Source organism: Lontra canadensis, unplaced genomic scaffold (assembly GCF_010015895.1).
Source record: "Lontra canadensis isolate GAN:19392208 unplaced genomic scaffold, GSC_riverotter_1.0 scaffold40, whole genome shotgun sequence".
Classification (NCBI taxonomy): Eukaryota; Metazoa; Chordata; class Mammalia; order Carnivora; family Mustelidae; genus Lontra; species Lontra canadensis.
In genome coordinates, this window is record NW_022631034.1 from 16,722,428 (window position 1) to 16,739,701 (window position 17,274).

General features: G+C 31.1%; 1 protein-coding gene across 7 annotated transcripts in view; it reads left to right on the forward strand.

Moving 5' to 3' along the window:
- PRKACB (protein kinase cAMP-activated catalytic subunit beta) overlaps positions 1-17,274 on the forward strand; it is a 125,823-nt gene that overhangs the window by 79,511 nt on the left and 29,038 nt on the right. For 4 of the 7 annotated variants that reach the window (XM_032870235.1, XM_032870232.1, XM_032870238.1 and 1 more), the window contains exons 2-3: positions 12,611-12,672; positions 14,815-14,943. In XM_032870235.1, the coding sequence (XP_032726126.1) occupies positions 12,611-12,672; positions 14,815-14,943 (191 nt within the window). Of the gene's footprint in view, positions 1-7,011; positions 7,036-8,346; positions 8,371-12,610; positions 12,673-14,814; positions 14,944-17,274 lie in introns of all 7 variants that reach the window. The other 3 variants (XM_032870233.1, XM_032870234.1, XM_032870237.1) reach the window with 2 other exon arrangements.

Consider the following 17,274-nt stretch of genomic DNA (forward strand, 5'->3'; position numbering starts at 1 on the left):
AAAACATCCTACAGTATATACTGCAGTTTATCATAGGGTAAAAGCTGTTCACTTTAAGCCAAACCTGCAGCTAAAAATAGATATCCTGTTGTTAGAGTGAGAAATATTTGCTTAGAGCATAATTCATTTGCATCTTTTTGCTTAACTAAAAAAGAGGATGTTTATAAGTTAACCTTTGAATCAGGTACATGTTTAGGAGAACTGTTATATTTTTTTTAATAACATGTAACAATCTATAATTTACACTTAAAGGATTTGGAATTGGAATTCAGAACCTGAGAGAGTTGGATTTTTGCTATATAATGATGGAATTCAAAATAAATGTGCCTTTTCTTCCATAATTGGAGATCACCTCATTACTGCCAGTATATATATATTTTTTTATCCTGCTGCCGTATACCATAAGTCTCTACAGCACTGTTAGGTATTTGTTTATAAAATGATACTAGACATTAAAGGACATTTTTATTTGCAAGATACTAAGAATTGTTATTTTTCTGCTAATAGATCCTTCTGATCTAGTATTTGAAATTTGGACTAATACTACAAAATCAACATGATAACATTCCTTAGGATTTCTATGGATATCAAAATTGAATATACCTGGTTATCATACTTAAAATATTAGATTTCTTTGGCTCTAGCCAGTAAGTGTTTTTCTCTTTGAAAGTTTGGTTTAATACAGAATTTTTAGGTAACCACTGTGGTATTCTAGAGGTTTTATAGTTGGATGTATTGATTTTAGCTGAAGAAAATTTTTGCTCCTTTTCTATTGCTTTATTTCTCTTTGAAGAATGTATGAATTATTCAGATAATGTTTGATATACTTGAACATATTGGCTTGTCCTTATAGCCCTTTCTACCTCAGGAATCTTACTAGTCACAAGTAGACATTCTGATTTTTTCAGTATTGTCCAATTTCAACTAATTTTACTCCTGTCAGAGTGGTTACAAGCCTTAACCATTTCAAAATGTGGGAAATCACAAATGAAGTGTGATTTTACTTATAAAAATAAACAAATGCTAGTCCTTTTTATCTGAGTTTATAGCTATATATGTGGTATTTATATGCATGTGGTATTTTTCTAGTTAAAAAGCTACTCTTTTCTCCTTCCTGCCTATTAAGTGTTAGGTTTCTCTGAGAATCTATCTTTGGCCCTCTCTTAATGCTATATTTTTTCCAAATGATCTCATCCATACCCATATCTTCAGTTGTTACCTGAAGATTCAGCTCAAATGTGAATTTCCTCTTTCCATCCCAAATCTACTCCTTTTTCATTGATTCCGATTTCTGTTAATGAGTCCAGTGCCCATGTAGGAATTTAAAACAGAAACCTTATAGTAATTCCTAACTTGTTTTTAACCCCACCCCTGAGGCAGGCACTCAGTCATTAATTTTTATTGATTCTATATCAGAAATGCCTCAGAAATCACCCAATATTCTCTAGTCACACTAACACTGGGAATGCTTAAGATTAGGCATTCTATATATTCTCAGTCCTATTCTAGTAATTGCTTCACTAGCCTCTCAGCTTCCTGTTTTATATCCCTCCAGATCATTCAGTTAACATGCTGCCATTTTGTTAAATGCCAGTATGCCCATTTTGTGACCCAACATGAAACCTTTCAGTTATTCCTTATTGTCTCTAAGATAAAGGTTAAATTCCTTAAAGTAAAGTAAGTAAAATCAATCACCTACCTTTCTGGCTTTATTTATCTGCATCTCTCTCATAAAATTCTGACCTGGCCATACTATACTACATATTATTCCTTTGCTACCTTTTTGTATTTATATCATCTGTCATAAAAATTATGAAAACCAGTTACGCTTTTCAGTGCCTTAATCATTGACTCTATAGAGTTAGGTGATTCCCCTGTACTCCCAAAACAGACTTATAAACTATACCAATTGTTTAAATTATACTGAAATTATATACTGGCATTTAAGTTTCCAATCTCCAAACTTTGAACTCCTTAAGTCAAGGGTAGTGCTGGTTAATCTCTCATTTCTAGTAGCTATCCCAGTGCACCAAATGTGGTAATGAATTCATAAATTCTTACAGAATAAATGAATAACAAAATTACCTATATTTGAGTACTTTTCTTACAGTATCAATGAAAAATATCAGTCCTGTGTTTTAGTTTTTGATTCATATGCTTATCAGAACAAAACTAGCACCCTTATTTCAAAATTCCGGAAGAGAATTCTTATTGGCCTAGCTGCAGTGAAGGGCAAACTTCTGAAGAAGCAGCTTAACCTGCTATGAATGACAGGAAGTTATAGAGCTGAGCACAAGCATTTACTAAAGCTCCCATTCCTAGGTCTGTATTTTCTAGATTAAAAATGTAAGAACACAAAACTGGAAAAACAGTTTATCGATTCTCAGTTTTGGAATTAAGAAACTGTACTTGACCAAAAATATACAGTATCAGATTGAAGATCATACACCAAAGTCTAACTAACAGTTTTACTTTGAGTAGCTTGCCTTTATGGAAAATTAATAAACAATAGTTCTACTTAACTTGGAGGGATGGATGAAGCTTATAAGAAAGGCTTTGGGGGAGATGAGTAGAAGATCCAACACTGGTGATTACTTTCATTTTAAAACAGTTATGGGACACCCAAGAATTTGTTAAGCTATTCCAAGTTTAAAAGGCGGCTTTTTTACTTCCATATATAACAGGGCTCTTCCTTGATGTGGTGGGTATCACCACCAGCAAGAAACCCTGTGGTACGGCCTCCATTCCCATTTCTGAAAGTCCCTGAATTTTTTAAGTGATAATATAAATATGTACCAACTAAAAGATTTGAGAAATTGATTCTAACACAGCAAAATAGGAGGTGAGATGACCCACCTTATTTGGGGGCGTTTGTAAAGTTTTGAAAGTCTTCTCATTGTTTATAAACGGATAAAAAAGAAAAGCAACAACATGGACCCCAGGAATGAGATTATGCATTCATTAAAGGATAAATCACAGAATTTGAGAGGAAAAGAATGAACTTATATTTAGAAAATATGTTGGGGAGAGTTTAAAAATAAGAAATTATAAATAGTATCTGTGTTGAATTCTTAAAAATTCCAAGTGAACATGAATCTGTGTTCACTTGAAAGATAAGATTAAAAAAAAAATTTTAAAAACCAAGAGAGTAGAATGAGAAGAGAGCTGTCTGACAGGCAGGAATAGAAAAGAAATTATGATAAGGGATGGATATAAGAAAATGAACCTGGCATTTACAGAACATAAAGCTGCATTAGAAGCAATAAAGAACATAATAATCACTGCAGGAAAGTACATTAATGATATGGAGAACTAGCTTGATAAAACCTACCAGGACCTAGGGGGAATGGACAGGATAAAAATTATGAGGTAAAAATTACGTTAGAGTAGGAAACACTACAAAATGAATAAATAGCATTCCTTCAGAACAGATAATGACCAATAAAATAGGAACAATAATAAAAAAATAGGATTCAGGAAAACTTCGTAGGTGAAAAAAACCCGGAATCTATAGATTCAATGAGCTCATTGTGTTTTGACAAAGATTAATACAAATACCAATACCTAAATATATCTTGATAGAAGTTTTTAATTTCAAAGATAAAAAATTATACAAAAATCAAGCTATTTTTGCATCTTACAACTTAACACAAAGCTTGTCTTATAAAGAAAAAAAATCCAAACATTTTAGATTAGATCATTTTAAAAGCTTTCTGGAGCAAAACTTAATGATGATACAACAGCATCTAGAAATGCTAAATAAAATATAACAAGCATCCCTTTAAGTGAATATCTGACCTTACAAGAATATAATAGAAATCCTCAGTGTACAAAAAGTGAAGTGGTAAATGGAAACCATAGTTGTGAGGGGGAGCATTCTTTGACTACCCTGAGGAGATTTTCTATCTTGGCTAACCAGAGGGCTTTCATTTTAAATGGCCTCACAGAGACAGAAGACAACTTATTTGATCCATGCATCTTCCAATTTCCTAGACTCCTACATAAAGCCAAGATCCTCAAAGGATTATAACCTCAGTGAAAGCATAGATTAGAAAATAAAGCCTCTCCACTGACACAAGGAGAAAATAAGGAAGTTTGTATTTCTTGGCTTAGATTCCTGGAACATGGGAGGAGTAGGTGTGCATGTGTGTGGGATTCCTCTGCTGCGAGTTTGTAATCAACTGCTTCTCCAGTAAATTTCGTGTTTTAATCTGTATTAATTATGTAGTCTAAGAATCACCAATAAAATAAAATACATTATTGTAACAGTCCCAGGCTAGTAACATCTACTGGATGCCAGGCAGAAGCTAATACAAACTGTATCCTCAAGTCGAGCCCTGCAGGTTTCTCACAGATAAAGCTCAACTGAACTTTAAATTCACAATCCAAAATCAAAATACATACACACACACTCTACTACAAACAATATTCAGCAGATACAACAGGATTACACGCTTCCAAGAATGTCAGAGAGTAGAATTGTCACAGGCTACCATTTAAAATTAATCATTGCACAAAAAAGAAATATAAGAGAAAAAAACTATGCATCTCTAACAGAATCTCAAAACATAGAAAACAAAGTTGACCCATTTAGAAGGAAAAATTGTAAGTTTGGATGTTTATAGAGAATGCTCACCCAGTAATTGGAAGATATACAGAAATATATAGAACACTTAAAAAACTGATTATACAACTAAACATATTCAAAATATTTTAAAGAATTGATATATGGGCCATGATCTCTGACCACAAAGCAATTACGTTTAATCAGTAAAAAGGACTTATTAAACAGATTAACAAACACACAAATATTACATTAAGGGATTTAAAAATTCAGATAACTCACAGGTCAAGAATAAATTCATAATATAAAATTGAAATTGAGCTATGTATGAAAATTTGTGGGGTGCAGCTAATGTGGATTTAGAAACAAAGTTTTAAATGCTTACATCTGGAAAGGAGACATGAATGATGTAAGTATTCAAGTAAATAAGTTAGAGAAGGCACAGCATGGTTAATCCAAAAACAAACAAAATAATGAAGACATGAGCAAAACTCAATAAAATAAAAAATTAAAATCCATCAAAACCAAAGGTTAGTCCATAAGAAAGAGTTTTAAAAGAGCTGATGAGAACTATAGCTATTTAAGTTTTAATCATAATTAAAATCTTTATTCAAAACTTAACAAAATTAGGACTGGGCAGTTTTAAGATCAAGTTCTAGGATGAATTCAAAGAACAAAAATTTCAGTCTTGTACAAAATCTTTCAAAGAATTGAAAAAGAGGAGAAACTTTTAAATTTATTTATTGAGTCAAGTATAGCTTTACAAGTAAATTATGGGAAAAGAAAATTAATTAGAAACATTTTCTCTGAAGTTAGGAACAGGAAAAGGATGCTCATTGTCTGTTTCTGTAAAGTATTGAAATGTTAGTCATAACCTGCACAATAAGACAATTAAGAAATGGAGGAAACAAAATTGTCATTATTCACAGATGATAGGTGATTCTCTGCATAGAGAATTCAAGAGAATCTACCAATGCTATTTTAGAATTAATAAGAGAGATACAGTAAGATCAGTATATAAACATCAACCATACATCAGCAAGAAACAAATGGTATTCTTTTAAAAATTCTCCCTTTTACAAAAGTAACCCAAGTCCTAAAGAACCCAGGACTATATCTAATAAAAATATAATAAGACTTGTAAGGAAAAAAATTATAAAATTTTACTGAGAGATATTTACCTTATCTTTAACAATAAGATATGATTTCATACCCATTATGTTAGTAACACATTTTATTAAGGATATGGATCATCAAAGATATGGTGGCAAACTAAACTGGCACAACATTTATTGAGGCAGTTCTTACTATCTAGTAAAGTTGAAAATGTGCATACCCCATCATCTAGGGATCCACTCCTAGCTCTATATTGTCTGGTAGCAAGACAGAATATTTTAATTTAGAACTGAGTGGAAAATCTTTAACATATGATTGTGATGATATAATATTTCTCTAAGGAAAAGTCTCAGTGAACAATTAAGAAAGTCAAGTACATTTCAAAGAGTACTTCAAAGATTGCTTGGGTCATTTATGGTTGTAAATTCAAAGTTTTTATTACAAAATCCTACAAGGAACATCTCCAATCAAACGTGACTTGGATGGCCTAGAAAATCCACAACATCCCTAAATCAAGTGCAAGTTGGGAGAGAAAGCATGTAAATGTCATTAGTTGTGAATGATTACACCATGTGGATTCATGGTGTATCCATTTCCCAATGTAGATACTAGTTAAATAAATTAATATGTTTTTATAATTTGATCATTTAAATGTATATGTTTCACAAAAAAATTTTATTTGTTAACAGCTTAGTGCAAGTTAGTCAATTATACTGTTCACTTGTAACCAAGACTTGATAATTAACCAATTAAATAAATAAGAGAAAGAATAGTAAAATAGATATTGCAATAGGAAATATAATTTTCATTGCTTATTAAATTTCTAATTACCCATTCATGTGTGACTTTATGCATGTCTACATGATATCTTAGTAAACAAAAGGAGGCATGGTTCCATCCACTGAAGTGCACAAATACAATTGTAGTAATTAAAATTGTTTTTTTATATTCCCTATCACTTTTAAAATTACAGTGAAAGTGAACTTGCTCTGAATGAACATGCTTGAAAATGGTGAGGCAAATTAAGCGTCCCTTCAGTAAAGTGAACACAACTGGTCTTTACATTTAAGGGATAGAATATATTTCATTAAGAGATTTCCAGAATAGGGCTTGGTTGGTTAAAAAAAAAAAAAAATATATATATATATATGTCCAGAGAATATGTTGTAATCCTTAGATAAAACACTTCTGAATATGTATGCCCAAGTGGTTTTGATTCTTTTCCTATGTGTAAATATACTAGTGAACATATACGAATGGGTTACTTCTTGTGGGTATGTTATTTTATGTGTTATTTAATCTGTTTAACTTATTTATTCTTTTTGACCAAGCTCGCAAATCATCAGAAGCATCTGGTAGGAAACTCTTTTTTACAGAATAATTCTGTTGCTTTGTTGCTATAAACTGGATTTTTATTAGGTATCTTGTGGCAATTAGGATGTTTTATATTTAGTTTACTGAAAATATTTGTAGTACAGTGTATGTGTTTGGGGGTTATTCTTAGAAATAACAATTGAAGAGCTCTAAAGAGGTGGGTGTTTGAAATAGGGGTGACGGAAAACAGACTATTACTCTCAACTAGATTTACACTTTCCAGAGGTTTTGGAAAGGATTGTACTGTTCTGTTATTTGTTGATAGAACTTGGTATTTTCATAGGTAATTAACCTCAGTTTCCATCCTGTTCTGCATTTTCTGATATACACAAAATAACTCTTAAATAGACGAATGTTTTCATTAAGGTAAAGGAGAAAGATAAAAATAATTTAATTGCAGAGAGATCAGGAGGCCCACAAATTACAATCTCTTCAATAAGAAAAAATTTTAAACTATTACTACAAAACATATTAAGAAACATACCATTGTTTATAATACCTTTCTCTTTTCCTAATGGGAAATATTAGAGGAATAGCCCTCTTCCTTATTCCGTACATAGACAGCCATCAAAGTTTAAACCCCCAGGCCTCAAACCCTAACCGTTAAATGCTCCTTACTCCATCTGGCCCCCTTTTCCTTAACAAATGATCTTGCTTCCTGTTTCCCAGAAGAAATGAGTCTAGCAGGTGTGAATAACTTAGTTTACTTCCATTCCTTCCTACACACTGAAAAGCATCACCACAGCAAATAGTTACTCTCATGATCGGGCACCTTCACACCTATACACTTCTAGCTCAGTTTCTGGCACCACTAAACAGTACTCAATAAATGTTGTTGAGAGATTGTTAAATGAGCATCAAGGAAGTAAATGCCTGAAAGACACTAATGTCTTTCAAAAGGGAGTTACAAAGTGTTATAATTAATAATTTGTTCCTACAGTGAAGTTTTGAATAAATAATAGAAGTCCAGTGATGGCATTGTAATAGTTACAGGATGTGTATTTCAGTATACACTACTTAACATTATTAGCACTATTGCTACAAGTTTGTTAGTTGTTTTAAGGAGAATTAGAATGGTATTGATTTTGACACTAAACAAAAATTACTGTTTTTATTGCTTTACCATTTCATTTTTAAAAAGCCCTCTTTGAATATGTCAAAAAATTGAGTTTCCATGATAATGTTTTATTTCTGTATATAATATTCTAAGAAAATGTGTATAGGTGACATCATGCTAATACGTTGATTTTGTGAGTGTTATTTAATCACTGTTTATTTTTTTTGGATACAAGCTTGCTCCTCTTCAGAAATATCTGGTAGGCAACTACTTTTTAATAAAACAAATGTTACCTTTAAACTTTTTATCTGGTTGTTTGCAAGTTGTTATGTTCCTCATAAGTTATATTTTTGTAAAATATATAGAGTTAATAAAATATTTTAGTTGATAGAGGAAGTGGTTTAGTTTTATATTGAGTTGGATTTATAGAAATGATTTATATTGCAGTTTCTTATGTGATATTTTAGAAACAGCAAATATAACACTGTGAAGTAGAGAGAGTTGTACAGGGTAGCAGAAGACAGATTAATACACACCACTTAAATTAGATAACCCAGGTTAATAAATGGTTTTTTAAAGAAAATGTACTGTTGTAAATTTGGAACAAAACAGCTAATATTTTAATTGGGTATTTACCTTAGAAAGTTTATAGTCTGATTTGTTCTATTTTCTGATTGTTTCCCTTTATTTTTTCTGACATATATTAACTAAAAGTTTAATAAAGTTGTGTTTTTACTGTAAAAGATGTTTTAATAAGGGAAATGACATCTCATTACAAAGAAACTGAAGAACGTAACATCAGAGTAGTTGTAATCAGTATAGTAATGAATTTCTAAATTCTTCTTATAAACCGTCAACAACAACCTCTTTTTAGCATTGCATAGTGGCATAGTATAATAACATGCTCTTTTTATAATCAGCAGTAATGTAAGTATATTTACCAAAGAATCCAAAAGTACCTAATAAATACATTTATAGTGAAACATTCTTACTCATTGTAGGATTATCTGCATAACATGGAGTAAAGATATGCCATACTTGACTTTTTAATGAATTTTCCTAATGTTTAAAATGAACTTTGTAATCAATTTTTAAGCTGTGTCCTGTGTATAAATATATTCAAAAATATTTTGAAGGCGAAAAGAATTAAATTTTTTATGTGCTTGTGGAAACACATAAAATTGTCATTTTGTTTCTTCTTTATCTCATGAGTGTGGGTAAACATTCAGTCCCCTTTGTAGGAATAGATTCCTTTGGTATGCTCATGTCTTTTGAATGCAGTGTGAGATCTTTAAATGATACAGATGGAAAAGAAAATAAGTTTATTTGGAAAAAAATGTATAATTGAAATGTATACTCCTAGGAAGAAATTGATTTAATTTTTGGTAGTCCTTTTCATTTTTTGTAGTACATTATTGACCAGTACAGAACAAAATATATTTGCAGAAAAATTCTTCATTGAGATCTTTTCCTAAAGAAAGTTACTAATCACCATTAGGTACTTAGTTACCCATAATCATGTAGCTAAGAAGTATTAGAGCCAATATTCTAACTCAGATATCCCAACCTCCCAAACTTGTGGCTGTTTCAGGACATCACAGTGGTTTAAATGGTTAAATATAGATAATGCATACCTATTAGAATATAACAAGAAGAGCAAAAAGTTTGAGAACTTCAAGTATATGCTTTAGAGGGAACTCTGGATTGAATGTGCCACAGTATTTGAATTTGGCTAACTCTCCTACCGCTTATTTTATTAATTAGCTGCCAATACCTTATGTCAGTGGATATAAAATTTTTAAACAACTAGAGAAAAACATTTAGAAAGTGAAATTCAACATTGTCTAAAAATAGTAAAAACCAAACCGAATACATATGGTTCTAGATTGCTTATTGTTCATTATTCATAACCAACATATTGTGAAATATTTTATTTCTGGTGTTTATATTTGTAAGATGTATATTTAGGTTAACTTACATTTTTACAGAGTTAACTGTGTTCATCTTTGTATCTAAATAGTGCACATATGAACTAGAGATTTTATGTTTGTATATACTTATGTGACAAAAAATGTTGTAGGAATAGAGTTTGCTTCATGGAACTATATAATGACATTATAACTAATACTTATCCTTACTTTATAAAAGGGAATCTCTTAATTTGTTGAATTAATTCACAAAATTTAGTATCTTTGATTCCTATCCATTTCTGATAATTTTCATGTAAGACCTTTTTGAGAATTGTTACTTTCTGTAATGTTACTTAGCAGTGAACTTGGAATATTGATGAGTACAGAGAATTTCCTGAATATCCTACTAGTGAATGAAATTAAGTAGTATCTGAAATTTTTCCTCTAGCTCATACACCAAGCAGGGAGAAGGAAATTTTCTTTCAGTTACCATCTTTGGCAAATACTGCCAGTCCTTCCTTTGACCAGTTACTTTTTTCTTAACTCCAGAACCACTTAGCAGGAAGTGACAGGAGAAGCTGAAACAGGATGTTAGGAATATTTTTTTTTCCTTTCCCTGATTCCCTTCCTTGTCTCCAAATTATCTACACTCGTGCAGGCATCTGGAGAGTTTATACCACAACTTGATGTGCAAGTTCTATAAATAGAAGATAACCAAAAATATTTTTCAAAAGAAATCAGTTGTATATTTTAAGAATCACAAGTTGTTGTTTCTTAAAAGCCACAGTAGCATTCAGCGGGAAATTTTGTTTTTAATTTATTTTAGCTGTCATCTCTAAGTCAGGGCCATTGCAAATATGTCAGCACCATGAGAGGAATAAATAAAATAAAATAAAATAAAATAAAATCTTCTAAAACCACTCATCCCCAGTTGTAACTAATACATTAACTTTTAGGAGTAGGGTAACTTGAACCATCCTAAACTCAAAATGTAAGACTTTTCCACCCCAAATCCACCCCCAGGAGGAATTAGATCATATTTTCATAATTAGGTGCAGTTATTTGATTCATTGTTTTGGTGGTTGAGATTTTCATACAAAGGAAAGATTCTAATTTTAAAAATTGTTTTTCTCAAATTTTCTAAAATAGGCATTTTTAGAGTATTTTACAGCAAAATACAAGTGACAGTTTATATGAAGTAGTAAAATAATGTCTTCAGAAACGAACACTCTAATGCTACTTAAAAAACTAATGTCTGCTCCTGGTGCTTATCATCACCATTTTGAAATCTCAAAACATTTGGAATGCCAACAGCCTTTTTTGGTTAGCAACAGTGTTTTGGCAAAGGTAATTTACACAGGTAAAAGAGGAAATAATAATGTATATCTTAAAACGCCTCACTTAAATACCACTACATCATTAGATGATCTTATCAAAGAATTTGTGACCCCACATTTCCACTATTAGTTTGGTCTTTTCTTCATCATCACCATCACTCTTAGTATTTCTGAAATAAATGACAGTGTCCCACTCTTAAGTTCATTTTGCCTAGCTTTTTACTATTTCAGCATTATTTAAATTCTGTTGTCTTCTTTATTTATAGATTTAGATATCAGAGAAATATCAGGAACTTCTAAACAAAAAGAAATACTGAAATAAATACTTCTTGAATTGCCAGGTTTTGCTTTCATAGTTGACTATAGGAACAAGTATACATTTTGTTAATGCTGTCTTATCTCTGGAATCTTTTTCCTATTTCTTTTTAAACTCCTGAAGTCATTCTGTAAACAGAAGTCATTATGGAAACTTTGTGGAAAGAAAATGAAAAAGAGGAAACCTTTTAAATAATTTGTTATTTAACAAATCTTAGAACTTCAAACCACAGTTTCAAATGTAGCTATTATTGATCACAGATAAACATCTGGTTTTGAATGCTTTACTTTAGTGTACATTTTAATTTTGCTTCAAATTTAGAATATGAGATTTTTAAAACTGTTTGAGTGTTTTGTTTTGGTGTTTTTGTTCTTTTTTGTTTTTAAGTCTTTGTGGGTATCCTTTATGTGTAGCCTGTATTTTTCCTTTTCTCTCTACCATCAGTAGAGAAAACACAAATCTAGTAACATAAATCCTTATACCTGAAAACAGCCTTTTATTGAAGTCAATTTTATTTGAAATTCCACAAATCAACAAGTTCACATTCTCCAGATGTCTTCAGTTCTTATATTTAACAGCTTTGCTAATACCACTGCTGGCTTATTTACAATGAATATTTTCTCCTAGATTGATTTCTGACTGTTTTACATTACTTTCAGATATGTTTTCAGGAATGGCATTTTTATTATTAGATTTGAAATTATGAAAGTGATCTCCATATAGAATAGTATTAGAGCTTCTTAGAAATTTAAGAAAATTTTTGCTTCTTGTTTAGAGGAAGTAAATAGTCCTCTTGTTTATCATGGTTATGAATACACATTTCATGGTAACAATTGTTGACATAAGTCTGTGTTTTTAAAATATATTTATATGTAATATAAATATTCTTACAAGACAAAATTTGTTTTTGTTTGTTTGTTTTAATTATATTTTCAGTGAAAGAGTTTCTAGCCAAAGCCAAAGAAGACTTTCTTAAAAAATGGGAAAATCCTGCTCCGGTAAGGAATATTTAAAATTTTCTACTATTTAAAAGTCTGTTATATAAAATCATGATTCTTGCCCAGGTAATTTACTATTTAAGAAACTGTAAAATAGCATTAAATATTCAAGTTGCATTTTAAAAAGTAAGCTTAACATAGGAATTTTACCATAATATTATAACATTATGTTTTGATTTCCTAACTAATAATTTTATCTAGACCTAAACTGGAGAAGAACCTAATTTCCATTACAATATGTGATTACATAAATTTTGATACTAATTATAAGTTGCTACAAACTCTCGATATTTTTAATGTATAGTAATTTTGATTTGCGCCTTTGATACTACTGTGCAGTTTCAAATTCTTAATCACAAATACTTAGCTATTGGTGACATACCAAGTACACAGGGATCCTTTTTCATAAACATTGGATGGGGTAAATTCTACATAACTTAAGTACTTTAAATTGTAACTGAGACCTAAAAACCGTGTATAAAAAGAGCCATTTATGTTTGTCAAAAAATCTATTTTTAAAGTTAAAAATAATTAATGAACTTTAATACCAAATTCAATTTTGAACATCAATTTTCCTACCACAAAAATTTTTATTTCAAGTATCTTTTTCACTAAAAAATATTTAATTCTAAATATTTTTTGAAGATGCCATTATATCGCCATTTTTTATAAAGATACTAAGATTAAAAGCACGAACTGTACTTTAAAACATAGTTACTCTAGCAGTCGTGAGAAGTTAGACATTATCTAACATCAAACACTGAGGAAGGTGAGGAGGATGGCACATTTGTATGAAAAGCAGTAACTAGCAAAAAGAGATGTTCTGTTTGTTGTCTATTACCTAAATCTTCTCCTATTATTTACTTGGGAACTATATTAAACATTTCAATTGGTGTTGTTGAGACCAAAAAATTAAGCATTAATCCATAAAATTAAATAATTCAATCAGAATTCTAAGAGCTTTTTTTTTCTATCTTGATATAGAATCTCACAGCAATTTAAAATCATTAGAAATTTGAAATTAAATTTCATGAAACAAGTTTTATAACTTAGAGCTCTTGCTCTCTCTGTAATGATTCAGCAAGAAGCTATGCTATGTCTCCAATGGCAAGCTTTGATTTGTAATAGAGATTAAATCCAATGACAGTGAACTGCAGTAACTCTCCAGATTTCTTACCTCTACAAGAATCACATTACCTCGTATTTTTCTCAAGCCAAACACTATACAGACTGACACTCACAAATACTTTTTTCCAAGATTTTCATGAAGATCTTTGTAATGCAAACCTATTAAACAAATGGGTCAGCAATTACTACTTATGGCTATTTAGCACATAATTTCTTCCCAGTAATTTTCATTTTGTTGTGGCAGCAACAAATTCAATAGATTGATGCCTCCAATTCTTTGCTTCTATGCTATAGCCAAAGCCAAACAAAAAGATGTTTGCTCATAACAAAGCATCTGTTGAGGGAGAAAAAGAGCCTGATTATTGTTCTGAGACTCTGACTTTCAGTTATCTTTGTGGGAATGAGGAACTCTTCTTCCTTATTATTACTGTTTTAGGTAATACCAGGTTATTATAACATCAGAGAAAGAGCCATTAGGATCTTTCATGCTGTTATTTTCCAGTCCTATAAGCTTGTATAAAGATAGAAATGAAGTAAGACAGTGCTTTCTTCAGAGGTAACTCTAGTGAAAGGACTCTGACCCTCAGTTTATTTATTCATTAGGATTATTTGTGAGTACAGTGAGACTATGACTTCCATGATTGTGTCAATATACTGCTGGTCAGTATGAGATTATTAAAATATGGAATTTATTTACTAAAAGTCTAATACTAGGAATTCACATTGGAATTCATTATGACCTTTAATATTTCCGCTTAGGCTCTTATTTTCTCCCATTACTGTTATGCTTTGTTTTGCAATATAATTCTCTTTTCAAATATTAGTTCATTTCTTCTTATTCAAAGGGAAAAATAGAACCAATAGCCTGGAATCTCAGTAGTCTTTTTGTATTATTTTTAAATGGATAATTTTAAATAATCTCTTCTGACTATAAATAACTAATCTATTATAGCTACCATTGTCTTATGAGAATTTCTAATTTTAAAGTTTATTTTATTTTTCATATATATGTAGAATAATGCTGGGCTGGAGGATTTTGAAAGGAAAAAAACCCTTGGAACGGGTTCATTTGGAAGAGTCATGTTGGTAAAACATAAAGCCACTGAACAGTATTATGCCATGAAGATCTTAGATAAGCAGAAGGTGAGTGTATTTGTCTTTATTTACCTGAAGTATAAACTTCAGTTTTATCAGCTAGATTATTAAACAGATGCAATATAATGACTTTCCATTGATACCTGCAGATAATTTTATTGTTGCATTTAATTTCATTCTTATTTATTGTGACTATCTGATACACAGTTAATAAGTATACGGGGATACATTATTATTTCAGTAATGTTATTTGAATAAGTTTGTGTATGTTTACTAACAAAATATTGAATTCAACATGTAAAGAACAGGCATCTCTACTACATTCTGCCTTGTGGAAAATGCAGAGATCAATTGTACTGGATCTTTAGATTGAGGTAACAGAAACTTGGTGATTTTATTTTATGACTTGTTTTGATTGACAGTGGAAGGCCTTTGTTTAACATGATTGAGTTTGCTGAGTTTAAAATGTCAGTTAAGGGGCTGCCTGGGTGGCTCAGTGGGTTAAACCTCTGCCTTCAGCTCAGGTCCTGATCTCAGGGTTCTGGGATCGAGTCCCACATCAGGCGCTCTGCTAGGCAGGGAGCCTGCCTCCTCCTCTCTCTCTCTCTCTCTCTCTACCTGTGATCTCTCTCTCTGTCAAATAAATAAAATCTTTAAAAAAAAAAAAAAGTCAGTTAAACCAGAGAAAAAGTTGGAATACTAATACTATAAAAAATAACAAATGATTGTTATATACCTGAAACTAATATAATGTTAGATGTCAATTATATCTCAATAAAAAGATTAAATCATTTTGAAAAACCAGTTTTTAAGTTTTTATTGCATACTGGTATATCTGATGAATCTGAATGTCTGAATTGTTTATGCTTTAATTGTTAAACTTCCGTTTTCCTGGTAATCACATACAAGTAAGGGAATGTGAAAGAAAATGGTAAATCTTCAATATTATCTTACAGGTATTATGTTCCCAAGAATGACATTTTGGCTTACTGGAATATAGAAAAATGTGGGGTAAACAGTACTGAGCTGGATGTGGAATAAACAGTACTGAGCTAGTAGTTAGGGATACAGATAGTGGCTAGACTGATGCTATCCAATAGAAATAGAATGTGAGCCACTTAAGTAATTTTAAATTTTTTAGCAGCCACATTTAAAAAGTAAAAAGAAATAGTTGAAATCAATCTTAATAGATTTTATTTAGCTCAGTGTATCTAAAATATTGTCATTACAACATGTAATTAACATAAAAATGGAGACATTTTACTTTCTTCATACTGAGTCTTCAATATCTGATGTATATATTACACTTACAATACATCTCCATCTAGGTTAGCCACAATTCAAGTGTTAAATAACCACATGTTAGTGTGGCTATCATGTTGGACAGCACATCATTAGACTGGTCTGAAGTTCAGTCCAAAAAGTGCTTTAAAACAAAAAACAAATTTAACCTCCAACATGAAAAAGAGTAATGACTTACATCTTTCTAAAATTAAATACACCCATACATATATTTAGTTGTGTATCTTTGTCTACTACCCTTTTTCATATAACCTTTTTAACCATGCTTCCTGAAAAAATAGTTTAATCACTCTATCCACTAAGTCACTTCCTCTTAAGTCTTTAACCCATGATAATTTAACTGTCTCCTTGTTTTATCTCCTTCCTCTTGCTACTCCACTGAAATGGCTCTGCAAGGGTCGCCAATCCAGTGTCCTAATCAATAAAACCAGTGGGTTCTTTTTACTCATTTTATATGACATTATAGAACCTATGACTGTGCTGACCACTCCCTTGAAACCGTCTTGTCCCTGGACTTCTGTCACCCTTTGTTCTTCTAATTATGCTCACCACTCTGGGCTCTTCTTTTTTAGAGGCATTTTCCTGTTATTTTTTTCCTGTCTACTCTTTAAAGATTGCTAATCTCAATCTCTGGACTGTCCCCTTGTCTTGTTTTCATGTTTTATACCCTCTCCCTCTGGACTCTGCCCAAGCTTCGATTCATCTTTGAGCCCTATACCCCTAATTTGTACAATCTGAGCACAGAGCTCTTAGAGACTGACTAATCCTTGCTCTAATTTTCTAGATGAGGTCATTGGGTCTCAGAGAGAGTAAGTGACTTGTACACTTGTGCTGGTAACACACAAAATGCTTCAAAATTTTGATTTGAATGAAATATTCTTTATTAAATCTGCTATTAAAGTGTTATTATCTGGATAGGCCCTAATATTTTGCTATCTTTCTTAAGGAATTAATAGACTATGCTTTAGTCATAAAATATTAAAGGGGTGACATAATATGCCATTTTTACATTTAAAGTATTTGGGAAGACGTTTTTAATTCCTTTTTTTTTTTTTTTTTCCCTTAACAAGGCAGTGA